General features: G+C 33.7%; 1 protein-coding gene across 5 annotated transcripts in view; it reads right to left on the bottom strand.

The window, feature by feature from the left end:
- The window catches only part of KCNT2 (potassium sodium-activated channel subfamily T member 2), a 398,329-nt gene that overhangs the window by 75,421 nt on the left and 296,922 nt on the right, over positions 1 to 25,986 (bottom strand). For 3 of the 5 annotated variants that reach the window (XM_055233862.2, XM_055233863.2, XM_055233866.2), the window contains 2 exons: positions 21,278 to 21,412; positions 10,661 to 10,772 (listed from right to left, as the gene is read on the bottom strand). In XM_055233862.2, coding sequence (XP_055089837.1) covers positions 10,661 to 10,772; positions 21,278 to 21,412 — 247 coding nt within the window. Of the gene's footprint in view, positions 1 to 10,660; positions 10,773 to 21,277; positions 21,413 to 24,856; positions 24,929 to 25,986 lie in introns of all 5 variants that reach the window. The other 2 variants (XM_055233859.2, XM_055233861.2) reach the window with 1 other exon arrangement.

Genomic DNA, 25,986 nt, shown 5'->3' with positions numbered 1-25,986 from the left:
GCATGAGCCACTGTGCCTGGCCAAGACAGCCATTATGAAAAACAGTATGGAGTTTCCTCAGAAAACTAAAAATAGGCATGCAATACAGTAATCTCACTTCTGGGTATATATTCAAATAAATTGAAAAAGTATGTTGAAGAGATATCTGCACTCCTATGTTCATGGCAGCCTTATTCATAATAGCTAAGATATGGAAGCAACCTAGGTGTCCATCATCAGATTAATGGATAAAGAAAATATGATATATATATACATAATGGAATACTATTTTGTCTAAAAAAAATTATGTCATTGAAGTTGAATTCATAGTAGAGAGTAGAATGATGGTTACCAGAGACTGGTGGAAGGGCATAAGGGGATGTTGATCAAAAGAGTGCAACATTTCAGTTAAGAGGAAAAAGCTGAGTGATCTATTGCAAAAAAAAATGCTAACTTCAAAAAATAATAATGTATTGTATATTTCAAAATTGCTTGAAGAGTTGATTTTAAATCTTTTCACTACAAAAGTAATAAGTATGTGAGGTCCTGGATTTGTTAATTAGTCTGATCTAATCATAACACATTGTAAATATATATATGTGTATATATATAAATGTCACACTGTACCCAATTAACAATTATTTGTCAATTAAAAATAAAAATATAGAATAAAAGAATAAAACATTTGTACTTTTTAAAATGATAATTTGGAAAAGTTAAAACCAGTGTTCTTTCTTGTGCTTTTATAAACTATAAAATAAGCTGTTTGTACCTATAATATTTAAAAACACAAATAAAGGTAAATTCTGTATGATTTATTATTGTTCAAAAATTGTAACTCTTAAGTTACAACTATAATTCTAAAAATAACAAAAACAGGCAAAGTCAACAGTAATATTCATGATAAGGTAAAGTCTGAAAATCAAAAAAAAATTGTAAAATGCAAGGAAAGAGATGGAGAATTCGAACCACTCAAAATGTCTACAGAAACATTTGGCAATCCCCACTGGGTGAAATTTTTGAACAGAAAAGGTTAGAAAATAGTCTTCATATAAGAATTAAGGAGGATATTCCACTCCTTTTAACGACAGTATAAGTGTAAAAACTAGGTTTTGAGTAAGGCAAAAAAATTTAAAAATAATATTTTTATTGAGCATACAAACTATCATTCAAGAGATTAGCTTTAAGTTAGGAAGTCTTATTTTTATTGAGCATAAAAATCATCATTCAAGAGATTAGTTTTAAGTTAGGAAGGCTATAAATTTAAAGATAATATTTAAATATCTGAGTCCTTAGAAGATAAACAAAGGATGCATAAATTTTTTGTGTACGTTTTATGACATGGAGGGTTGTCAATGTAAATTATATCATGATTTTGAAAGATTAACAGGAGTGCACATGAATGACTCATTGCTGAGTCTAGACTATTTTGTTGTTTTGATACACCAAAACTCTTCCACATGTTACACTTCTAAAATACTGCTTAAATCAGTTATAATCACATGAGCATATGACGAATTGCATACAATAATGGGTCCCACAGATCAAAATCATTTTCAAAATAAAGAATGAAATTATATATAAATATACTATTCTCTGTTTGATGTATTAAAGATAAACTGTCCTAAGTTTAGTTTTATGATTTGATGACAGTTTGAAGCCCCAATAATCGAGTTTAAAAACATTACATAAATAAATAAGAAAATATGATAGTTATAGAAATTACAAAAAATGAAATAGTCAAAGAAGCCAAAGAGCAAACTTTTTTTCAAAAAGAGTTAACAGTAATTTAAATACGTCCATATTCAATTAATCTGATACAGTTTGATTATGACAATGAATATATCACAAATATGAATAAGTATATGGAGACTATAATTTTAGATTCCTAATATATTACTGGAAGGAATTTGGAAGGACTTTAAATACAAATGATACAAATTCTACATCTTGTGGAGAAATTTATGCACTGAAAATGGTAAACTAATTATCTGAACATTTTCTGAGCCTGTATCCAATTAGTTCAAGCTAAATATAATGACAGCATTCAGCACAGAATCTCTCAAGTAATTCCTCTACAGGTTACAGCAACAAGAAAGATATTTAAAATAAACTCACAAATAAGTGTTCATTTTCCCTATATAATAAATCTGGTACTCTGTTGGCTTTAATGTTTTGAAATGTTTTTTATTTGACTTGGGCTGTGAAGTCAAGGGTTCCTATTTCAGTTCTCTCTGCCTTGAAATGGAAGGCTGACTAATTGTACTGTACTCTCTTTAACTCTGAATTCAAAAATGAGTAGTGCCTTGCAGACTAGCAAAACAGAATCAAATAGTGATGGACATATTTATTAATGTAGAGGAAGAAATAATAAGCAAGAAAAAAATCATTGGTTTCATGTCCTTGTCTAGTGATATTCATTTTAACGTTTCAGAAAGAAAGCACACCCAAAAGTAACCTTTGTCATCCTAGATGATACTTTCTTTTTTGTGACTTATAAGCATTTTTGTTTCTTTCATTTATCAAGAAGTGAAATAAATTCTGCAATCTCTCTCTTTCTCTCTCTTTCTGTAGATGTGTGTGTGTGTGTGTGTATACGTTTATGAAAAGACAATTGTTGGACTTCCTAAGAATAATAAATATTTAACTACTGTATTATAAATTATTTATTTTCATAAAATAATTAACTTTATAAAATTACCACATTCTAATAATTTAATTTTATTAACTTAGTTACATAAATTCATTACTTTTCTGCATTTAATATTTTGATTTTAATGGTTTTAACAATTTGCTGTACATTTTCCTCTTCACAATAGACACATATACAGCAGGTGTGTGGCACTCTTCCATGGGGAGCTAATTACATTGAATTTGAAGTGAATGTCCTCCCTGGCTATGCACTGCATTTCTTAGTGGCATAATGTGAAGACTTTGGGCTCATTATGTACAATCACAATCCTATAAATATTATTAATAGACAAATTTATACATTAAGATTGTTATCCATATAAATTGTATTCATAACTTTTCTAGAATAGATTAGACAACGTTTTTCCTCATTTAAAGAAATAGAAACTAATTAGTCTTCTTTTCAAATTATTTTTGGATGAATATAGAGACAAGGTAACTATTTTCTTAAAAACAGGATAAGAATCTTTCTTAATGAATCAAACTCAGTGTTGGCAGGTAGCACCAAATTCCCACTGAGCTGTTCCAGAACCTAGATTATGAATAAAATGTAGCCTAAGTTGTCTGGACAGAAAAAATTAGTAAGACAATGTGCTTTTGTTTGTTTTCATATATCTGTGTCACCCATCATATTATAAATTCTATGTGGTTTATTCAATGTTGTAATGCCTAGCATTCAGCAAGGCATTTGGCTCATAGTATGTGCTCAGTAAATATTTATTCACTTGAGTTTAAATTGAGAATGTGTAAATTTTGCCTTCTTACTATTCTATAGTGAAAATATATTGAAAAAATGACATTTTTACCATATTTCTCCCAGAAGATGTCTCCAATCACTGGTAGAAATTCTTATCGTTTTGTTCTACCACTGACTACAAAAGTAATATATAACTTATAGACATGACTGTTTGCATTCTGACACCAATTCTGTTGCATCAAGTGTGCATCCTACAATTAAGTTCAATTGTGACACTAAGCAGAGTTGGCAAAGACTCCACAAGTTAAGGGGCTCAGTCCAAGAAGACTGCACCAAATTTAAACACCAGCCATAAGTCCTAGGTACCCTCAAGCCAACTGTATTCCTGCCCAGGCAGCTACAAATTTGGGGCTTCCCATAAACCCTCAGATTCAATAATTAGCTAAAATAACTCACAGAACAACAAAAGCACTATGCATATGATTACAATGTTATTATGAAGAATATAAATGAACAGTAGATGAAAAAGCATGTGGAGGAAAGTCTTAAAGGGTCTCCCAATCACAAGAAATTCCGTGACTGTGATATTGGGTTGCCCCATTCTCTCAGGACGTCAACATGTTCACCAACCGGGAAGCAATCCAAGCCTCATTTTTCAGAGTTTTTACTGAGGCTTCATTATGCAGGTAAGATTAATTAAATCATTAGCCAGTGATGAAACCCAACCCCCAGCCCCTCTCCCCTCCTTGGAGTTGAGGGTAAAGGCTAAAAGTGTCAACCTTTTAATCAGAGCTTCCTTTTTCTGGTGCCCACCCCAGCTTACAGAGGTGCCCCTCCGTAAGTCCCTTTGTTACCATAGCATCTAGCATGGTTGGAAAGTATGAATAACAAAAGACACTCCTATCACACAGAAAATTACAAGGAGTTTTGAAGTTCTGAGCCAGAAACCAGGAACAAAGACCAAGTATTTATTTGTATTATACCACCTAGTTATCTCAGATTATCATTATTTTCCTTCTTACATCGTGTGTAATTATCACATGATTGTATATTGTGATTATGACTATCATTTGGGAATGGTGACCATTCAAAAGCAATTTTAAAGAAAGCAATCTTGAAGCAAATTGTGCACAGATACGCGCATTAATAAAAGGCTTTGTGAAATATATCAAAGCAAGAGAACAGAAATAAGCCTTCGGAAGAAAATGAGACAAAAATTTCCCTTTTTTTTTCTATTGTTGTTTTCTTTTCTATTTCTTTTCCTCCGTGCCTTCTCCATCTCTATTTAGCTCTTCTAATGTTGCCTGTTACACCTGTTACACCTACTTTGTTGGGAGAAGGTGTCAATGACATTCAAACATGAAAAGTATCACTGAGAAAACTGTAGTGGTGATGTAAATATCCAAGACAAGGATAACGTAAAAAAAATCAGCAAAAAAAGTGGACAAACAATAAAAGAAAGGTCAGATGAAAAGGAAAATGGGCACAAATGCTGTTACCGAGATGGCAGAATAGAAGGTAACCTGCTCATTTCTCCCCAAAACAACAAAATGCTCAACATTACTAATCATAACAGAAATGTAAATCAAGGCCACAGTGAGACATCATCTCACCCCAGTTAGAATGTCTATTATCAAAATGTCAAAAAGACAAAAAGTAACAAATGCTAGCAAGGATGCAGAGAAACGGGAACGCTTATAACTGTTGGTTATAAGAATGCAGAGTAGTACAGCAATTATGGACAACAATATGAAGACTCTTCAAAAAACTAATAGAACTGCCACATGATCCAGTAACCCCACTGCTGGGTATACACCCAAAAGAAAGAAAATTAGTATTTCAAAGAGGTATCTGCACTTCCATGTTTATAACAGCATCATTTAGAACAGCCAAGATATGGAATTAACCTAAGTGTTCATCAATAGATGACTGGCTAAAGAAAATGTGATATGTATACACAACAGAATAATATGGATCTGTAAAAATAATGAAATCATGTTATTTGCAGCAACATGGATGGTTTCTCTTAACATAATAGTCATTACGTTAAGAAAAATAAGCCAGGCACAGAAAGACAAATATAGTCTGAAAAACTTTTAGTCTTTGTAAGCTTTCATAAGCATTAAAATCTTCAAACTTTCTCAAACTTGCATAAGCATGTAGCAGGCTACAAAAATTACACAGGCTGCAAAGAGTGTATATTTCTGAAGTGACATAGGCAATGAAGCCTTGAGACGAAGCTTGAGTGGAAAGACAGGGGCCACAGAAGACAGTGGAAAAGGGAGCTCCTCAAGATAGCAAGGAATAATCAATGAACTTCACAATATTTTTCATATTGTTATGAACTAGTTATCCTTCCATGTTTTTAGCTCTTTTCATTTCTCACTGAAAGACAGTGTTGTGGTGATGGGATTCAGGACATGCTACTCCAAAATATGTCAGCTTGACACGTGAGAAAAACAGCAGCAGCAGGATGGACTCTCTAACCTTCTCTCACCCCTTCTTCCCTGAAGCAGGCTATAAAACTTAGCTGACCTTCCACTGAAATTAGGTCATAAGATCCTCATTCCAGAGGGCTCCCCCTCTACTCAGAGGAAGGCAATGTCCTCATGTCTGAAGACAAAGAGGTGCCAAGAAGATCTGAAAAATAGGCCTTGCTAAGTCACCTCCCTAATTTATTACCATGATACCCCCTTTGTCCAATCATAATTCTGTACCGCTGTCCATGCCTAGGCATACAAATACACAGATTCCCTGTTTCTTTGAGTCTTTATTTCTGAAAACATTTGTCACATAAGATTTATGTTCAATACATTTGTTATATTTTTCTCTTGTTAATCTGTCTTTTGTTACAGGGACCTCTGCCATGAACCTTGCAATGGGTGAGAAATTTTTTCTCCCTATTGGAGCTCAGAAACTAATACCCCAAAATGTAGTGCCTTGACATGCTGAACAGAATAAGAAGCCTCTCAAGATCTCTCTGATTCCCCACCATCCTACAACCTCCTCTCAGTCCTTTCTCTCCCAAAGCACAGGATGAAGTTGTTCTCTGAAGTTCCCTTATTGGCCTAAAGTCTGAACCTGCCAAAGAAGAAAACAATTACTCTGGTCTCTTCTTTGAGTTTTCATTAATTGAACTCACGTCACAGGAAGCAGGACTGAAGTCTGTCAACACACCTGAACAGACTTTTGTCACAAACCATTGTCTGTTCTGTGGGCCCAACAGATTTTGTCCCAGGCCACATTATATGTTCCTCAAGTCTATTGAATTTCCCTGAAGATCATTTACTATGCGTCCGCCCAAAATCATTCATACCTCTCATCTCTCTTTCCTCTAGAAAGAAAGTATATAACCATGTGTACCCCACTGCATGGTGGGGCAATCACTTGGTGATTCTCTAGCATGCATGCTAATAAATTTGCATGCCATTTCTGCTATTAATCTGCCTTTTGTGTGTTTCAGCAAACCTTTGGAGGGCAAAGGGAAAATTTTATCTTCACCCCTATATCCCCTAAAGTAGATATTCTTCACTAAGTAGCTACTTTCAGAAAATCTTTACAGAGTATTATTTCTGATACCAATGGAAACCATATATTAATATTTATTAGAATGCAAGGTCTACAAGGAAAACATCAAAGCCTAATCATCACAAAAGTAAAGTAATTGGGAATAATGCAGTTTAACATTCCACACTTATCCCTGTAAATCCTACCACTTCTTAAACATGAATGAAGCCACTTAGTAGCAAAAAAAAGTGTATAAGCCGCCACGATGGTGTTTATTTCTGATTTATTTATTTATTTAGAGGCAGAGTCTCTCTCTGTCGCCCAAGCTGGAGTGCAATGGCACAATCTTGGCTCACTACACCTTCTACCTCCTGGATTCAAGCGATTCTCATGCCTCAGCCTCCTGAATAGCTGGGACTACAGGTGCACACCGCCATGCCTGGCTAATTTTTGTATTATTAGTAGAGATGGGATTTCACCATGTTGGCCACGCTGGTCTCAAACTCCTAACCTCAAGTGATCCACCTGCCTCGACCTCCCAAAGTGCTGGGATTACAGGTATAAGCCACCATGCCCAGCCATGATTTCAAATCTTCATTGTGTTTCTAAAGGTGAAGGTCTCACTTGTGAAGGTGCAAGGGCATCTACTTATAGATAGATGGAAACAATATTCATAATTGTTTGGAAGAATAAAAATCCATGTATCCCTCAGCCAACAGTAACTATAGAAAATGCTACTGATTATTTAAATGTTAGAAATAGAGATCAGTTTTCTAATCCTAAAAATCTCCTTGCACCCAGAATACAAATATGGAAAGATAATTAAATACTGTGTTAGCTGTCATACCAGTAAATATTAGTGATTAAAAAAAAACCTTGATTGGAAGATTTACCATATAATTCACAGAACATTATTTGTTTGATAGGGCTGCCATAACAAAGTAATATCAACTGGGTGTTTTAAACAATATAGATTTATTGTCTTACAGTCGTGGAGGCAAGAAGTCTGAAATAAAGATGTTGTCAAGATTGGTTCGTTCTGAGGACCGTAAATGAAAGATCTGTTCCAGGCCTTTCTCCTTGGCTTATGGAAGACTGTCTTCTGTTTCCCTTCACATTGCCTTCCTTTAATGTGTGTCTGTCTCTGTATCTAAATTCACCCTTTTAATAAAAATGTCAGTGAGCCACAAATTAGAAACCACCCTATGGTCTCCTTTGAAGCTGACTGCCTTTCTCTAAAGACCACATCTGTAAGGGTTAGGACTCCAGCACAACTTTTTTTTTTTTTTTTTTTTTTGATGGGGCATGAGATTCAACCCACGGGAGTGTAAAAGACTAAAAAGTTTCTACGTTTTTAAATTTTTAAGTTTCTGAAATCCTAACGTTAGCATAATATGGTAACAAGTGGATCAAACAATTTTCCATGGCTTTATAACATTCAAACAATTATTTTAATCCCACTTCCTCCAGCCATCCTATCCCTGAATAATTTGGAAATATGTTGATATATTGAGTTTCTTTTTTCTTCGTGGGAAAATCTAAAAGATATAAGGACAAATACAAATCTTAAAAAAAAAAAAAAAAAAACCTGATGACAAAAGTCCCTTCCCTTTTCCTTGGAGCATTTTCTTTAGAAAACTTGTAACTGTAAATCCTTTCTCTGTCAAAAACTTGTAACTGGAAATCCCTTCTCTGTCCCTGAGATGGATGCAAATCTCTGAAAAGCTGAATAAACCTCTAGCCAGTTTTGCATTCCGGGAATGTTTTTCTTGTGGGCCTTGGGGGTATCTTTTTGAAATGTAAACATCAAGGAGGAAGGCAACTTGTGTCTCTCTCTTTGGGAGTTTAGCCTAGATACTTGGTACTAAATTGTACCTTCTTGCTTGCTGCAAAAGTATTAAGTTTTATTTTTCCTTTGGATAAGGAGATGTATGTAATTGACTGACATACATACCTCATATTTTTCTTTTTTCCCTAATGCACTAAGCACACAACCATGTCAACACAAATGCTCACAAATACTGAAAATACCTTCCACAATTATGACCTTGCTACATCAACTGACTCGTCAACAACTAGAATACACAGAATGAAATGTTTATTAGTGACAATATCAACAAATATAAAATGTATCATTATGCTTTTAGTACCATTTATTTGAGTACTAATTATATGTCAAATGCAGGGCTAAGTGTTTTGCATAGATTATGTGCTGTTATCTTTATAATGACCCTACTATTTAAAACAGCTCCTACCACTATTTTCCCACATAAGGATCCCAAGGCTATGAAATACTTTATCCAGTTTCCATTCCTCAAAAGCAGTAGTGAATTGGACCAATCTGATTCCAGAGCCTGGCTTCTTCATCACAAGGTGATTCTACCTCACTTGCCATGAAGGAGGCTGTACTACATCTTGCCAGCACGGATTCCTGCTGGATTCCTGATTATTTGGTTTGCTTTCGAAGAGTCTGAGTCAATTTAGCCCTGCTTGCCATCTTTTTTTATGTTGCTAAAGCGATGTGGCATAGTGGAAATTTTCTGTCCTGAATATTAATAGCCTTACATTTCCCTTACTGAATTGAACTGGTAGCTGTATAATCTTGGGAGAGGTATCTATCTAGTCTCAAACTCAGTTTCCACATCTGGAAACAGGGCACAACAACAATTCCCCTATGGCTATAAAAAAGCAGGGTAAGGCTCTATAAACATTAAGTGTGTGACCAGCTTTAGAGAAATCAATAGACGAAGGCACAGACACAACCTTACTCAACAATATGTTTCCCAGGAATTAGGACAGCATCTGGTCTGTCATAATTGGAAATTAAAAGAAATAACTAACCAAAAAATATAAGGCATCATTTTCTCTACCTCTTATATTGTTATAAGAAATGAAAACAGCCTAGATTTAACTATTTATTTATTTTTTAAAATGGGATCTCACTAGGCCACCCAGGCTGGAGTGTACTGCCATGATCATAGCTCACTGCAGCGTCGAACTTTGGGCTCAAGGGATCTTCCTGTCTCAGCTTCCCAGGTCACTCTGATTATAGGCACGAGCCACCACACCCAGGTTAACACATTTTACATGTGTAAGACTGGGTCTTTTTTTTCCTTTCACCTCTAATTCTCTCAGTACACTACTATTTAGCAGTAAGTAAAAGCTGAGTGCAAAAACCGTCTACACCCACACTCAGCCTGTACAGTGAAAATGGAAACCAAATCTTTCTGACCATATAACATTATTTTGCAATTCCATTGTCTATTAGCATTACCCGGATATCTACCCAATCTCAGTCAAGTCCCTGTTTTGAAATATCATTATTAAATTAAATTCCAGTTCTCAGTATATTTTGACCTTGTTTTCCTCCCTCTGAGACCTAGCCAAACTTCTACTGGGGAGGTAGTCTCCCCTACCTAGGTAAGCAATAAACTTAGCTTTACGTCAGGTTGTGTTGGTGACATCTGAGAAGCCAGCATTTTCATGACATAGCAAATAAGTGAGTATACACATTTCTGTTGCATTTAATTTTTTCACAAATCATGTGTTTAATACTTAATAATAATAGAACAAAATATCTCCATTATATTTACCTGTGATATAAATTGTTCAAATCTGTCAATTCACATTTTTTAAAAAATTATGAACTAGAATTTCATCTCCCAAATAAAAATTCAAAACAGCATTTTAGTTTTACTATCTCATGTCATTTTTATTTATATATTTACAGTTAATTTTTGAATAAAGATGGTTAAGTCTAATTTACTTGATAATGTGGGGTCTTACCTTTTCCAGTTTTGAAAGAGCAAGAGAGTAACAGTCTTTGGCTCTGAATTGCATGAATCTCATGTTGGCTGGGTGAGTTAGCTCTGTGATAATACTGAGACTGGAAAACAACCTACATTTCAAAAGAAGATTTGCATTACACTAACAATCCAATATGGTATTTTTTTATAACAACATATTTATGAGTGAGTGATTCCTAGCCTTGGGCATAAAACTATATCCAATTACAACAGCAGGCAGTGCCACATAAAATCTTCTATACAATGCGGGAAAAATGAAACACTATTTCCCAAAGAATATTTTAACAGACATTTTAGCACAATAAGAAAAATAAATTCAGTAATTTGGCTTTTTTAAGACATTTTCTGTCTACAATTATGGAACAACATAGAAGAAACTCATAAAGCTGATTTAAGAAGTTACAAGATTACTTTGTGGATGATATTGAAACAGAAATTTATAAAGATAAATAACCTGATTGGCAAAAGTTTCACATAATGAGCTTCTTGTCTATTATGTGAGCTCTTTCACGTCCTATGGCTCCTTATTCTCACAGTGGGCAATTTTTAAATGTCAAATCTTGCTACAATAAACTTCTGAAATTAGGAAATAATTTATATAAAATTTCATTGTAATGAATTGGGGCAAAGGCTAAAGCATTGATAGTGTTCCCCAAAAGTATCCTGAAAATTTTTTCACAGGTCCCGTGGCTTCACATTAGCCTTCTTCCCATTTGACACTCTCTCAAATACATACCAAAACGAGCACACATACATACACGCTCACACAAGATTTCTTTCCCCCAGAGAAAAGGGGCAGGATGATACCACAATAAACGCTTTTTATTTTTGCTGTTGTTCATGATCTGATCCTTACCTGGTATCTATGCATCCCTGGTAGCTTTCCCTGTTTAAATATTTTGATATTCTCTGTGGCAGCCACTTCTGTGATAATCACCTTTGTTTTTCATATGATATGTCTTTAAACTAAGTTATGACCACTTAAAATTCCCATCACTAGGTTGAAGTCATCCCATGAACTCAGGGACTAAAACTGACTGCAAATATGCAGAATATAAACAGCCTGTTTGTGTGGCTCAGGAGCAAATCAGCTCCTGCTGCTCTCAATGTATGAATTTATGCTCATTCGGTCATGAGGGTGCTGTTACTTCCATGTGCCCTAGTGCTTGATGTGACACACGCTTCTTTTAAGATGGGAGCCCTGTCCCCGAACTCCAGCATTACAGATGAGTTTTTACCTTTCCTCAGGTCCAACTCCGGGAGATTGATGGGTGATTTGCCAGGAATGCTCCCTCCTGCTGGGAAGAGTGCACCCACCCTACTGCTCTGCAGCAAGCAGGGCCTTTCCTAGCCTTCAGACTAGGCTTCTCTGATTATCTGCCTCCCAGGTGTGTTTACACGGGGCTTTAGTCACCATTCCGGTTAAGACACTAACAAATTCTTAAGAAGAGTTTTTTTTTTTTTTTTTTCAGAGTTATCTGTAAAACTTAACACGCCCTCTTGGCCATTAGACCAAATGGACTAACATTGGGCCTTACCTAATCAAGGCCTTTGAGACCTAAGATATCATTGGGTATTTTGTGAAATCTTTTAATAAAATTTGCAAATTATAAGGATATATATTTTTTTCTAGGGGTAATAAATTGTGGCTGACTAAACAATCCTAGTCCTTAATCTTCATTTTGATAATAAATACTATTGTAGTTATTGATTTAGGTAAATTGTAGTAATTGTTATTAAAATAATATCAGCAAAACAACAACCACGATATAATTTCTTTTGCTGACTTTTAATGTTAAAAATACAGTAATTTTATTTGTGCAACTGATAACTTTTTCAATAGTTCTGTGACCTTAAATTCATTACAGAAACTCAAAATATCAGATTCTGCAAAGAAAGGATGTAGCAAAGCATGAAGCTAGTGGCTACATACAAAAGGTACTGTTTCTTAGTTAAAACGGTTATTACTATTTTCTTAGTTTTTAAAATTTTTCTCATGTTGTTATTTCTGCCTGAAATGCCATTTCTTTTCTGTTTACTTTTCTCCTGAATCCCTATATTACGAAATCACGACCAATATTTAAAGTGGTTCTCAAATCCATTCAAGATGAAACTTAAAAGATTTTTAAAGTCAGAATCATCCTCTCCAGTTTGGCTCCCCAGTATTTGATTTATTGATTACACTACCTGTCGGCCTCTCTAGCTACCGGGTTGGTTTTATTCATGCCTTAGCTCTCCTAATAAATCATAACATCTAGAAAGCAAGGTTTCCCTCTCAGTGCCTATGACCTTATATTCCTTTAATTAACAAATGTTTGTTAAAGTAAACAATTTCTCAATTCATGTTTGTGCATTTGAGATTAAATCTTGATGAAGAGGGCACTGAATTTAATTAGAATAGTTTATGGAGAAACATTGTATTATCCGCATTTCACATGATTTTCTTTTAGCAGCTCTATTCTCACTCAAAAGTCACCCATGATAGTGCATTCGATAAATAAAAGTTATTTTCTCAAAAACTCTTTAAAAATTAGAAAAGTGGCCTGACGGAAAAAAAATGTCAATTGACTTTTGGCTGGCAAACTCCATCTGGTAGGCCTGGGAAATGCCACCAACTGCCAAATTTCATACCATCTGGGAGTTTCAAAGTATTTATTTAAGAAATATTTTAAAATAACAATGTCACTAAAGATATTCACCATATATGGTTGTCATAGACAAAATTCCATCATCTGGGGAAATAGAAACCAAAATGAAAAATAGGACAAAAATGAATCAATGAGCACAAAGCCCTATAAATTCATGTAGACAATAAATCCCACATTCATGCACTGAACTTTAAAAAGAAAAATTAACGGATCTAAGGTTCTCCTCTTTGTCTTTTCCTTTTTTTTTTCTCTACGATGGGTAACACACATCCATAAAACAATAATTATAAAGCACTGCTCTAAGAGTTGTCTATGTGTTAACTCATGTAATCTTCACACCAGGTAGGAACCCTCTTGTGTTTCCATCTCTCCTTCCCTAGGAAGAGCTGAGGGTGCGCGTCTCAACCCTGACTCTTATCTTTTCAGTGTCTTTAGATGTGTACTGGTCTGTGCCAAGCTGTGAAGAGAGAGTCCTCTAGGATAAGTCTTGTGGTTGTCCGGTATGTCTCCTGACCATGGTTCTCAAGGGTGGATTTTAAAAGCTCACTTTTGCCTACACCAAAGTCACCACCTCCAGCCTAATATTTTTATCTCTATCTGCCTGACTTCTTTGGATCTCAATAGTTTCTAACTTGTGTTAGAAATTGAAAGAGTCACATTACCTCTTCAAACTGCAAAAAACTACTCTATGATTTACCTCCAATTATTAGTTTACAGATGAGGAAACTGAGGCCCAAAGAGACAAAATAGTATATGTTCAAGGTAACAGCCTAGTAGGTGGCAGAGCCTGGGTCACACCACAGCATTGGGTTCTGAAGCTTCCCCTCACCATTATAATAAAGAGGAAGATAGACCAGTGTAAGGAGACACAGATGATCCAAATAAAATAAATTATTAACAATATCTAGCAATGGATTCGTGTTTCATATATTAAAAATCAACTCTTTTAAAAATAACATTTTATAAATTACTTCAATTTAGCCTTAATGAATAATTATCAACTTTTTACTATTAGAAAGTTCTGGTCTCCAGGAGATAGATAAACACATAAAGTAAGATTCCTGACTTTAAACACTATAATACAATAGATGAAACAATAAAAATTCCCAAATTATAAGGATATATGTATTTTTCTAAGGGTGATAAATTTTGGCTGACTAAACACTCCTAGATTAAGTAGCATTAAGACAATAGCGAATGGATAAATTTTGAAGAACATTTAGGACAGTGTTGAGATATCAGGCTAGAGATAGAATTTATGAGGAAAATGTCGCTACAAACTAATGAAAATCGAGTTTAACTTTTGGAACAATTTCCCTTAAAAATATGTATTTTATCTTTGATATAAATCAGTATTCTCACTTTGAATCAAGTTGTGGTTACCTGGATTCTTTGGTTTATTATCCTTTTATAGCACATTTTATCAAATAGAAATATACACATATATGTAGCTAGAAATATTTGGGGTCTTAATAAGAGTGAGTGAAAATATGGTTGAGTGACCCAGTCATTGTATTTGGGTGACTTCTGGAGTTGAACTTAAATAGGACAACATAATTTACATGATGTGCCTCCCATTTCTGTTCTACATAAATGAACCTATAACATTTATGTTATTTTGGACTGAGAAACTGAAAGTATTAGCTAAGCCTGCCACCTAGTGAAAAATCTAGAACTAATACTTGTATAATGAAACACTGTATGTTAACACCCTTTACATCCATAGACTATTACTTGTATTCAGTTATAATATTTTATATTTACAAATTTGGTTGTCTAATAGATTTATTTAGGCTCCTTTGAAACACTAATACCATCCATCTATTTCTGGGTCTTAATATGAGCTAAATACATTTTGCATGTAGAACATTTTAGAATTAAAATGAAATAATAAGTCTCCTTTCCCTGGGCACTAGGAACATAATAGAGCAATACTGTACTTAAAAAAAAAAAAGATATAGTTTGTTCCACTTAAAACTTTTTTACAGTTACTTCATGTTCTGACTCAGTGATGTAAATATAATTGTGGAGATGTGTAAAATATCTATGGAAGAGTTCTCTGCCTGCATTAATTTATTCAATAAATATTTTTACTAACCAATATAAAGATGAAAAGCACACCATATATTCTACTTCACAGGCACAGGCTACTGGGGGACTCTGAAACTAGCTGTATTTGTATCATAAAGCAAAACACACAAATATAAGAATATTGGAAAATTTTTACTACACTTTATTCAAAATATTACCTACTGAGCTATGTTACACTATAAATTCTGATTTGCCATGGTAGCGGAAATAATGTTTTTAATTAACAAGGGTATACATTAATAGGAGGTATACAGACACACTCAGATACACATAAAACACTAATTGGGATTTTTGGACTGCAACTGACTATCAACACTAAAACAAGTATAAATGTATGTAATCTTTCATAAATAATTTCAAAATACTTCAGTGAGTCTGAGTTAGTAATAAATGACAGTATGATAAATATCAGGAATCCTCTGTATTCAAAAATCTCATCTGTGTAAACCATTGCCAATCTAAACTTTAAAAGTGGTTTTCACTATATAAAGGTATCACTCTTGTATTTATACATGTTGAGTATTTTAAATTATTTACTTATATTTGTGGTTATATTATGTTGAAATCTGTCATTTTTCCATATGCATGTACATGTTGTTTCCTTAGTAAGATTATCACTACTTGTGGCAGTCTAAAGACAATATTCTTTTCTTTAAGAAAACAAAAACAAATAAACAAAACTTGCCCTTCTATGCTCTCATAGTTGTGGCAATGCAGAAGTCTTTTAACTGGTCTGCTCTCACCCACTCTTTCTTTTCCTGAAACAATTCTCTACATTGCACCCACAGTTATCTTTTAAAATTTCTCTATCCTTCAATGATTTCCTGTTATTCTTAAAATTCAGACCAACTTATGAACATACTTTACAAAGCCATGAAAATATGGCTTCTAAATTCCATTTCAGCCTCCTCGCACCAGTCTTCCCTTGCTCTGCTCCAAGTCCTTGAACAGTCACTATCAGGACTCAGAGCTTCGTATATGCTGCCCCCATATGGAATGTGCTGTACCCATCCTTTTGCCCATTTAGTCTCTCTTCACTTTTCAGGTAAAAGATTATCAATTCCTCAGGAAGACATTCCCTGACCCATGGGACTAGAGCAAATATTCTTGTTATCTGGGTCTATATACAATTCTACATATTTTCCCCAATAATTGCCACAGTTATAATTCTCTAATTAAAATTTTAAGTGACTGGCTTAATACCTTCCCTGTTAGACTATTAGTATTCTAAGGCCACCAGCTATGTCCACCTTGTTCATCACTGCAGCCACAGCATCCTGTATAGTCCTGACACTTACTAGATGCTCAATAAACCTAGGGGCCAAGCATGATACATTAACAAATCACAATTGCTGGCATGGCCACAGAAGTCATCCTGTCCTACTATAGATCTAATGCAGGAGTTGCTCCATTCCAAACAGATAACAATCCATGACCTGTTTCAATGTTTCCATTGACATTGCTCATTATCTTACAAGTGTGGTCAGCTGAAGTTTAGAAAACAAAAGCAAAAACAGCAACCAAAAATCTTTGTATTAAAACAAAATCAACCCAAGGGAACTTCTCAACCAGGTCACGCCTGGACTTTTACCATACAAATTCTGTACCCATTCTGCCCTAAACATTATTCTGTGTGCTCTCCAGAGAGACGTTTTTTTCCCAGCTCCTAGATAAAGTTCTCTTGTCTTTCTGGACACTCTGGTCACAGCTCTGAATCTGCCATTTTTTTTTTTTTTTCTAGATGGGCTAGGATGAGGCACTAAATTTCTCTGAATGTTTATTTCTTTCTCAGTAAAATGAAAATAATGACAGATGACAGTGACATGCCAAACAGCCACCAAGTAGGATATTTTGGTAGATCAATTTGACAGACTTTTTACTGTGGCTGTTTCTAATCCAAAGCGTATTTTGATTTGCTGGTTTAAACATTGTTTAGATATTAGTACTTGTTCATACAAATATGAAAACACGAAATGTTTTCCAATTGTAATGATTGTCTTGTTAGGTAAATCTTTAGAAGGATATATTTAAATTTGAAATTGAGGACTTGCTTTTCTTTCACTGTTTAGCAGCTCTTTGTACTGGGATGGCTTACTTGAGTGTGTTCTCTTAGATGTGTAAATAAAAACCTTTTAGGGAGAGAGGTACAACAGGATCTAACCCAAGGAAGATCTTATCTCCTTATTGTCTTCGGTATGGAGAAATGGTGTCTAGGGAGGTGAAGAGCCAATTGCTTAGGATTCAAGGAGTCTTTTCTGAGTAAAGGAGTGGAGATACACTATTCCTCCAGGGAATCTGGAACCTCTGGACTAGAGGTAGTCCCAGAGAAAGTTTGCTGCTCTAAAGGCCTATTAAGAGCGCCTCCTCCCCGAGAAAAATAAATAAATTAATTTAAAAAAATAATAAAACTCATCATGAGAGAAGGAATGAATCAGGGTAAGTGATAAATAAAAGGCCTGTCTAGGTCGTTCTAGGACTCTCATGATGTCTATAATTTACTTTTCTAAACACTTCAAAATAAACAATGTGATAGGGGCATGCGTTGGTTTAAGTTAAACACCAGGTGCAGCTGGCATTCTATTTCATCACCTAAGGTGGCCCACTTTGGTTTTTAATCTGAATGTTCACACAACATTACTTCTGTTATCTGTACTTCTATCAAAGTCATAGGCTTTACTAATCAATGAATCAGAAATTGGCTCTCAATTGAGAATATTGATGGTGTTTTTTAAGATATAAGGATTGGCTGAAATATTTTAAAGATACTATTCCCACATGCATAATTAATGTATAAGAATTTAGTTCTCTTAGAGATGGGGCCCAAAGCTTTAATCCTAAATAGTCTGATATCCAGCCATTGTGATTGGATTTCTAGTTGTCTGATGCTTACTAATGAGGGTAACTGGATCCTACCTCTGGAATGTTGTCATCTGCCTCTAAGGAATTTCATGCAAGGTGGTGGGTAGAGAACCTAAAAGGAGAGAAAACTGGGAGTAGGAGGAGAAGAGAAAAGCGAGAGGGTTGAGATCAGTGTCAGTGTGTAGTAATCAGTAATTATCCATTGAGGGTTTCAGTGCAGCAGTGATTATCATGATTGATCATAGACCTGAATCTGGGTAAGGAAGGGAAAAAGTCCTCAGGTGACTAGGGTAAGTAAAAAGGTATTAGGATCAGTGGATGACAGGTTCCAGTGTGGTCAAAGGACTATTAAGAGTTGGGAATATTAGAAGAAATTAGATAGAAAATAAGTAGCACTACTCAGAGTGTTGAATGCTAGAAACTGAGAATGTGGAGTGTAAAATTATTCATAGTTCAAGGTTTAGGCTATGACCATGAGAATGGGTGGTGAAGGTCATATATTCAAAGTATCATCTATGTAAGATTGTTGAAATCATCAATAATTATGATCATCAGGGTTGGCAAGAGTCATAGTAAATCAGGAACTAAAATCTCCAAGGAATGCAGAAGAGTGATCTGGAGGATGATAATTAACTATATCTATAAAATGCAACTCCCAAGTCTGTGTAATTTTGGTCATTTATCCTCATAAGTGATACTTCTTATATCATAGAAACCTATAAATGTCTGTCTTATTTTTTTATCATGTAAAACTAGCCTAGCTTAGCACACACAGATTAGCAGCTTAACATACAACACAAAAAATGTTTCATATAATTTTTTCCTAAAAATACTGTTATATACGTAGAGAAATAATAGTAATGTCATAATAGGGCATAAGAAAGGAAAGAACAGAGGTAATTTCTTTGCAATTTGGGTTTCTAATACTTCTTTTGAAAAATTCTGCTCAAAACTATTCAGTCTAGATCACTATATATACCATAAAAACTATATAATTTTTAAAATATACTGCTCAAGACAGGTAAGCCTAATAGTTAAGGTATCCAAAGTTATTAATTAATTCATTCATTCATCCATTCATTCATTCAACAAGTGGTAATCACATCTTCAGCTAGGCACTCAGAGTAACACAGCCTTTGCACAATTAGTTGCTATGTGTGTATCTGTCCATAATTACTATGGTGAGTTAATTTTTTTAAATTACTAACTACAGCCTTTGAACCTCTCAGTAAGATGGGGATTTATTATTACATTGGAATCAAAAAAATTCATCCAGAGAATATATAATAAAAGATCAATAGAAATGTCACAATAGAAATAAAATTCATGGTAAATTGAAAGTTTAAATAACATGTTTAATTAAAAAGACCTAGGATCCTCTTTTATATAATTAGCTTTTGCCAAGCATGGAATCAAAAAGTATGATTTTTACCCTACTCACTGGCTATAAATCTCATCCTTTACTTAATTTCCTACCCTATAATTTTCTTTTATACTCTCTAGAGAAAAAATATGTTTATATATCTGTAATATTTTAAACAAGCTCTATATAGTGTCTTTTAAAAATGTACTGTTTAATACAGCTCACTAGTTAACTACTTAGCTATATTCTAAACGAACTGCTGCATTATAATAACTTTAAAGTGTGTATTTCTTCTTCTGGAACAAGAGGTTCTTATGCAAATTCAGTGTAGATTTTCCAGGTGCTATGACAGATTCTTTAAATAACCGATCTCTAATCTTTACATTAACACTGCAAGGTGGGTTATTTTCTGCAGCATTTTATAGATGAGAAAAACTGAATCTTAATGAGGTTAGGAAGGTCACAAAGTTAGTGACTGTCAGCTGGAGCCTCCAGGATATACGTTGTGACAGATAAAGTTTGCTGCTGTATAGCCCAAGGTCAGTGGCTTTTCCACTGTGCCACATGGAAGTGATAATTATACTGCTAGTAATATTAATAGCTAATATTTATTAAGTAATTAAAAATGACCAGTCATGTGCTAAGTAAGGCACTGCATATTTCTAAATCTTTAATAATATTGTGATTAGTACATTGAGATGTAGAGAAGAAAAGTAATTTGCCTCAGATCGTACTAAAAATAGGCAACTTAACACAGACACACATCTAAGCTCTCTCCTTTGAATTTTGAACTCAAACTAGAAGGCAAAATAATTAACCTCAATATATGCTTTGCTACAATATGAAAGTATGAAAGTGGAGTGAACATGGATGATGAGAAAGTTGAGATTGCTTCGTTTACCTCTGTAATTTGGTAGCTCACGCATTTTCTTCAGGCTTCTGCAAAACTCATATAACTTAAAAAATGGTCTTTTTGATATATAAATTTTCATATGATTTTAGGGAGAATTGTCCCAAGTGAAACAGATGCCTTGAATGACAGACGAGTTTGACTTTATTTATAGCATGGATCTTTCTCTGGTCAGGATTGTTTACTCTTACCCAAAGACAACCATAATGGGGATTCATATCCCTATTAAATTAAATTCAATGAATTAAATTCAATGGGTACATTTAATTAATAAAAGACAGGAAAATAGTGAAAATGATGTAATGACTTTGCTCCTAACATGGGTAAATCACCTGTTCACAGTTGTGCAGTCTTTCAGTCCTAGTTATTCAGTATGTAAATGCAAATATTTGGTCACTGCTAGGCATAATACAAGAACATGGGCTGCTTGTCAAAACTCATGACTACCAGTACACATGATTTTCAAGAATTTGCTACTGTTAAACTATCTGAGAAAACAGATATATCATTCAATTTATTTTATGAGAAGCATTACTGATTGGTGTTAAAAATTTAACTTTATGCAGTGCCAGTCGTGCTCAATAATCATTTACTTTATGAAAAAATGAATCAATGAACATAAAGTTGGTGTGTCTCATGTTAATTCCTCACACAGAGTCAGTGTCAAATATTTTACCAATGTTTAGCACAAAGTAAGTGGCAAGGTTGGATGATTCAGCCACTTACCTGAAGAGTGTCTGCACGTTCACAATGGTTTTGGCATCTGCCATGTAGTCTTCCTCGGCACTCATGGTGCTCTCTTTATCCACAACCACCATATTAGCAGCAAAGGTCACTCCACACCTGAGTAAGTCATCTAGGCTTTGATAAAAATCAACAGAGAAAAACAAACATTAAATAAATCACAATGCTATATTCAGTGCTAAAGTCTAGCACTATCCCCTGTGCTTATATAAGTTGCCTTTAGAGGTGGCTTTTACAGAGTGTGCACAGGTAGCTATTAATGGGAATTATGATACAATATTATCTACTAATATGAAATAATTTTTATTTTGGGTACTTTACATGTCATTAGATCTCAACTGTTTCAAAATATGTGTGTTAAAATATTTTCTTTAATAATTTTTATTAATTATATACATGAAATATGGAATACATCCATTTTGCAATAAAATAGAGCACGTTAGAAATTTGTTTTTGCAGTTAACATACTACTTCAAAGACACATTTACATTTTTTTACTTCTAAAGTAATTTTGGTAAGAGAGGAATAAGTAAGTGCTATGTTAATTTAGATGGTCAAGCCTAATGAAAAAAGATAAAACTATGAAATGTTTATTTTTAAATGTTTATTATTCCTTTATGTAAGACCTGTGTGCTATAGATTGGTTGTACACAACCAAGAGCATATAAAATATACAAATTCTGTTGTATGCAAGCCTATTGTTTAGCCAGCCTAAGTTTTTGAGCAAGTGATTGAATAACCTGATTTCTTTGGCTGGATGAAGTAATTGCTAAACTGGGAAACACATACCTGTGAGCTAAAATAGAGTCAGTCTTCTTCCCTATCACTGACAAAAAAAAAAAAAAAAAAATCTTACCTATCATTCTCCCAATGAATTAAAAGAAAATGTTTACCGTTAAAGCTGAAACAGGGAACCGTTATTCTCATTGCCTCTGCTTCATGTAAACTAGAAAAGTAGAACTGAATTGGATAATGGAGACTAAACTTGAATGAGTACAAGAATGTTCTATGTACAGAGTTGATTGAAGACAGATAAGAAAAGATAGGTTAATTGATTTCCGTATCTTCTGATTTATAATAGGATGTTTAAAGCTTAAAGAGCAGTAGCTTCTCTTAGGTTTTTAAATTGAAGAGTGAAGTCCCTGAGGATCTTTTCCAAGTGCATGATTGGTTGAGTTAGCCATGTCACGTTAGAGGGAATTATTTTCCTTTTATGGGAAGGCGGGAGGCAGGATTTCTTACTCTGTTATTAGGCGAGAGGGTATTACCAAAGCCTTGAGTCCAAGATCCCCAGGAGTAGTCCAGAAAAAATATTTCGCTTGAATCAGGAACAATGGTCTGTGGCAGAGATTTTATGGCTAAAACTGTGGAAACAGAATGTTATTCCAAATAAATTTCCTATGATAAGAGGGGCCAGGACCATAACATCCAACCACTATGATGACCTTCAAGTTTAAATGCCTAGGGATACTTGGGTCTTTCTTTTATTCAGGAAATTTATCATAATTTTTCTTAATTTATTAAAGTACATTAAAAAAGAAAGAATTAGATGGAAAATGAATGTGTTACGGCCCTTATGGACCATCAAAATGACGCTTAAGTCATATGTCTTCACACCACCTTATAATTTTACATCACTTTCTCATATTTCAGCTTTCACAATCTTTTTTCTTCATTAATAAAATATCTCCATTATAATTACCTATATAGGAAAAGGAAAGGATAGGGCAGTCGAGGATAAGAGTAACTGGATAAGTATATATGCATAGAAGTGAATATAGGAAAGATGAATATTTAATCATCAATAATTCTATGACGTTGAAGTGAACACTTGACCAAAACTTCACTTTGAGAGTACCTGTGCTAAATAGCTAACTGTTACCTATACCCACATGTATCGGTTAATTCCAGTCTCAAAAATACTAGCTGTTATAGTTTACTTATAACCTTGGCAAATTATCATTATGTATGAATTTAAATCTATATAGAAAATAGATTTGGAATAATATTTCTCAACCATGTAGAAGCTTTTTAATTTTTTTATGTTTTAAGATTATATTATTCTTTTTCTATTTACTACTGTACTTAATTTTTTTTTAAAGTAGGCTGCCAAGTTATTCTTATAACTCCTGTCCATCATAATTTCTGCAAGGCCATTGTCTTATTTTTCCCTCAGCATGGCTGCTTTACACAGTATGGCCAGCAGATGGCAGCACAAGAAAGTCAATCTAGATGGAAAACAAGTTATAGGGATAATTGGCAAAGCCTCCCTTTCTATCCCTAAGACCCCTCTTTGCAAGGACTAGAATGTGAAATATATAAGTGTAAAGAAGTGTTCATGAATGTGTTTTAATTCATTCATAAAGGTATTTTTAAAGAAAGATTTCAAACACAAGCAAAAGAGAATTGTTAGATGAACATAACTGTCCCCAACCAACAATTATCAATTTGTAGCCAATTCTGTTTCATTTCTGTCCCTAGGAATTTGATCCTTTCAATTATTTATTCTCTCACCATAAATACTTTTACAGAGGAAGAATCCAATTCATAGTTTACATCAGAAAAGGTATACGGGACGTTTATTCTTTAGCTTTTAGATATACTGTTTTTCTAATAAATTTTAACAGAACACTATTACCTCAAAAGATTTCAGAAAAGACGACTGGTTATAAAATGTGTAGATTTAAATAGTAATTTTAGTACATCTAACTACAGTTTATTTACTTGGTTAGTATTATCATAACTGATGATGTAAATTATATTAATGTAGAATGGAGGCTAAACATATTTTAGACTGGTTGACCTTTAACGTATCCACAGCACTAAATACTTTCAAAGTTATAAAACTTTGTTTTCTTCAATATCTACAGGATAAAATGTAGGCGCTAAAGTTCTCAATTGGTAAATTTTAGCATTTTATTTTGAAGGCTCTGGCTGACATTTTTTAGAAGTGGAAAAGTAACATATATTTTTTCAAGTATATTAGCTTTTTGATCTTTTATTTTTGTATATATTTTTAATGTCACCATAAAACATGTATAAGAATTTGTATTTAATTACTAATGTATTAAACACATATGACCTTTTAATTAACAAATATTTTAGAAATTATAAACGCTGATATGTGACCAAAGTAAACTCTAAAGGAACTGCTCCAATTTATAAATCTAAGTTAAAATGAGCATTTCTAAATTATTTCAGTTTCCGGAAGTTATCGTAATGCTATCAATGCATCACAATATTGCAATTTTAGTTTTCTCTACCACTATGTCAATAGTAATAATGTTGTTATAGATGACACAAAACTAAAACAGCATTAGAAACTGAGCAAAACTGACAAAATTGACATGCAGCAAGATTTGTTTTAATTCAACAATAGATTACTACTTAGAAAGTTTAATACAAGATGTATGACACGAGAACATAAGCTCTACATGCAAAATATATCATATTTGCAATACTGACACGGCAAATTACACTCATCATGCAGTAACAAGGCACAGCACATGACAAACCACAGGACACTACACTAGTTAGTGTGCCAAAGATTTTGTCACCTACTTGTCAATAGAGCCCACCATGTAGTAAACCATTGGAAACCAACAGATTGCATCCAGAAAATGCATATCTGGCCTAAGTAGTAGATGGGTTACAAAATGAAACACAATGTCACAACAGTGGCAGCACTTCTAGGGAAAGGAAGTAAGTTGACTTAGTTTGCATTTCCAAAACTCAACACTGCTGACAAAATTAATTTTCAGTGATTTTTTTTTTTTCTTAACTAGAAAATGTCATTTGCACTTGTTATGAATCATAAAATGCCCTCAGAATTATAAAAACAAGTTGTATTTCGGCTTTCAAAATCAGAAACATTATGGCATAATTCTACAAAAATACAGAATTGATACTCTTAATTATGACTAAGAAATCTTATAAATAAATTTAAAAGTTATCCATGCAGAGGAGGCCTTGTAAAATAAAAAACTAATGCATTTTTTTAGATGATCTAAAGCAACGGATACTAATGCCTATTAGTGAGCAACTATTAAGAATGTCAATTAAGAACTACTTTCTCTAAGGGATATATGTATAATCACAACATGCCCTATATAATATATCAGTATGTCAAATAAATATAGTATATATGCTCATGCAAAATATGTATTATATAAAATTATAATGAAAATAATGCATTTTTTAATTTATTGGTATACTCAATATATATTATTGAGGAAACATTTATGACTGAAATCTTTACTTATATACATATTTGAGGAAAGAACCATAAACCGGAAAGCTTCCTTAGAAATTGCTTAATCTATTGTATTCATTTCACAAAGTTATTAATTCCCCCATGTATCTATTCACTCAGCATATATGTATCCAAACATTTTATTTAATAGACATTTCAATGCATTCAGGCATATGCAAAGAATATCCTGTTAACTTGTAAGAAATACAGAATTTTAAAAATTCATGTACAAAATCATAAAATTCTATTATATATTTTAATCTGTAAAAACAAACAATATGTTATATTTAGGAGGCAGAATTGAGGAACATTTCACAGAGCTGATATTTAATTTGAATGTTAAAGGATTAGTAGGAGTTTGTTCAGCATATGACGAGGAGAAGAAAATTCTAGGCCAAGAAAACTATAGTACCTACAAGCCTCCCTGGCTATATGAACT

The sequence above is a fragment of the Symphalangus syndactylus genome, chromosome 19, assembly GCF_028878055.3.
Source record: "Symphalangus syndactylus isolate Jambi chromosome 19, NHGRI_mSymSyn1-v2.1_pri, whole genome shotgun sequence".
Classification (NCBI taxonomy): Eukaryota; Metazoa; Chordata; class Mammalia; order Primates; family Hylobatidae; genus Symphalangus; species Symphalangus syndactylus.
This window is presented reverse-complemented; position numbering and strand designations above follow the sequence as displayed.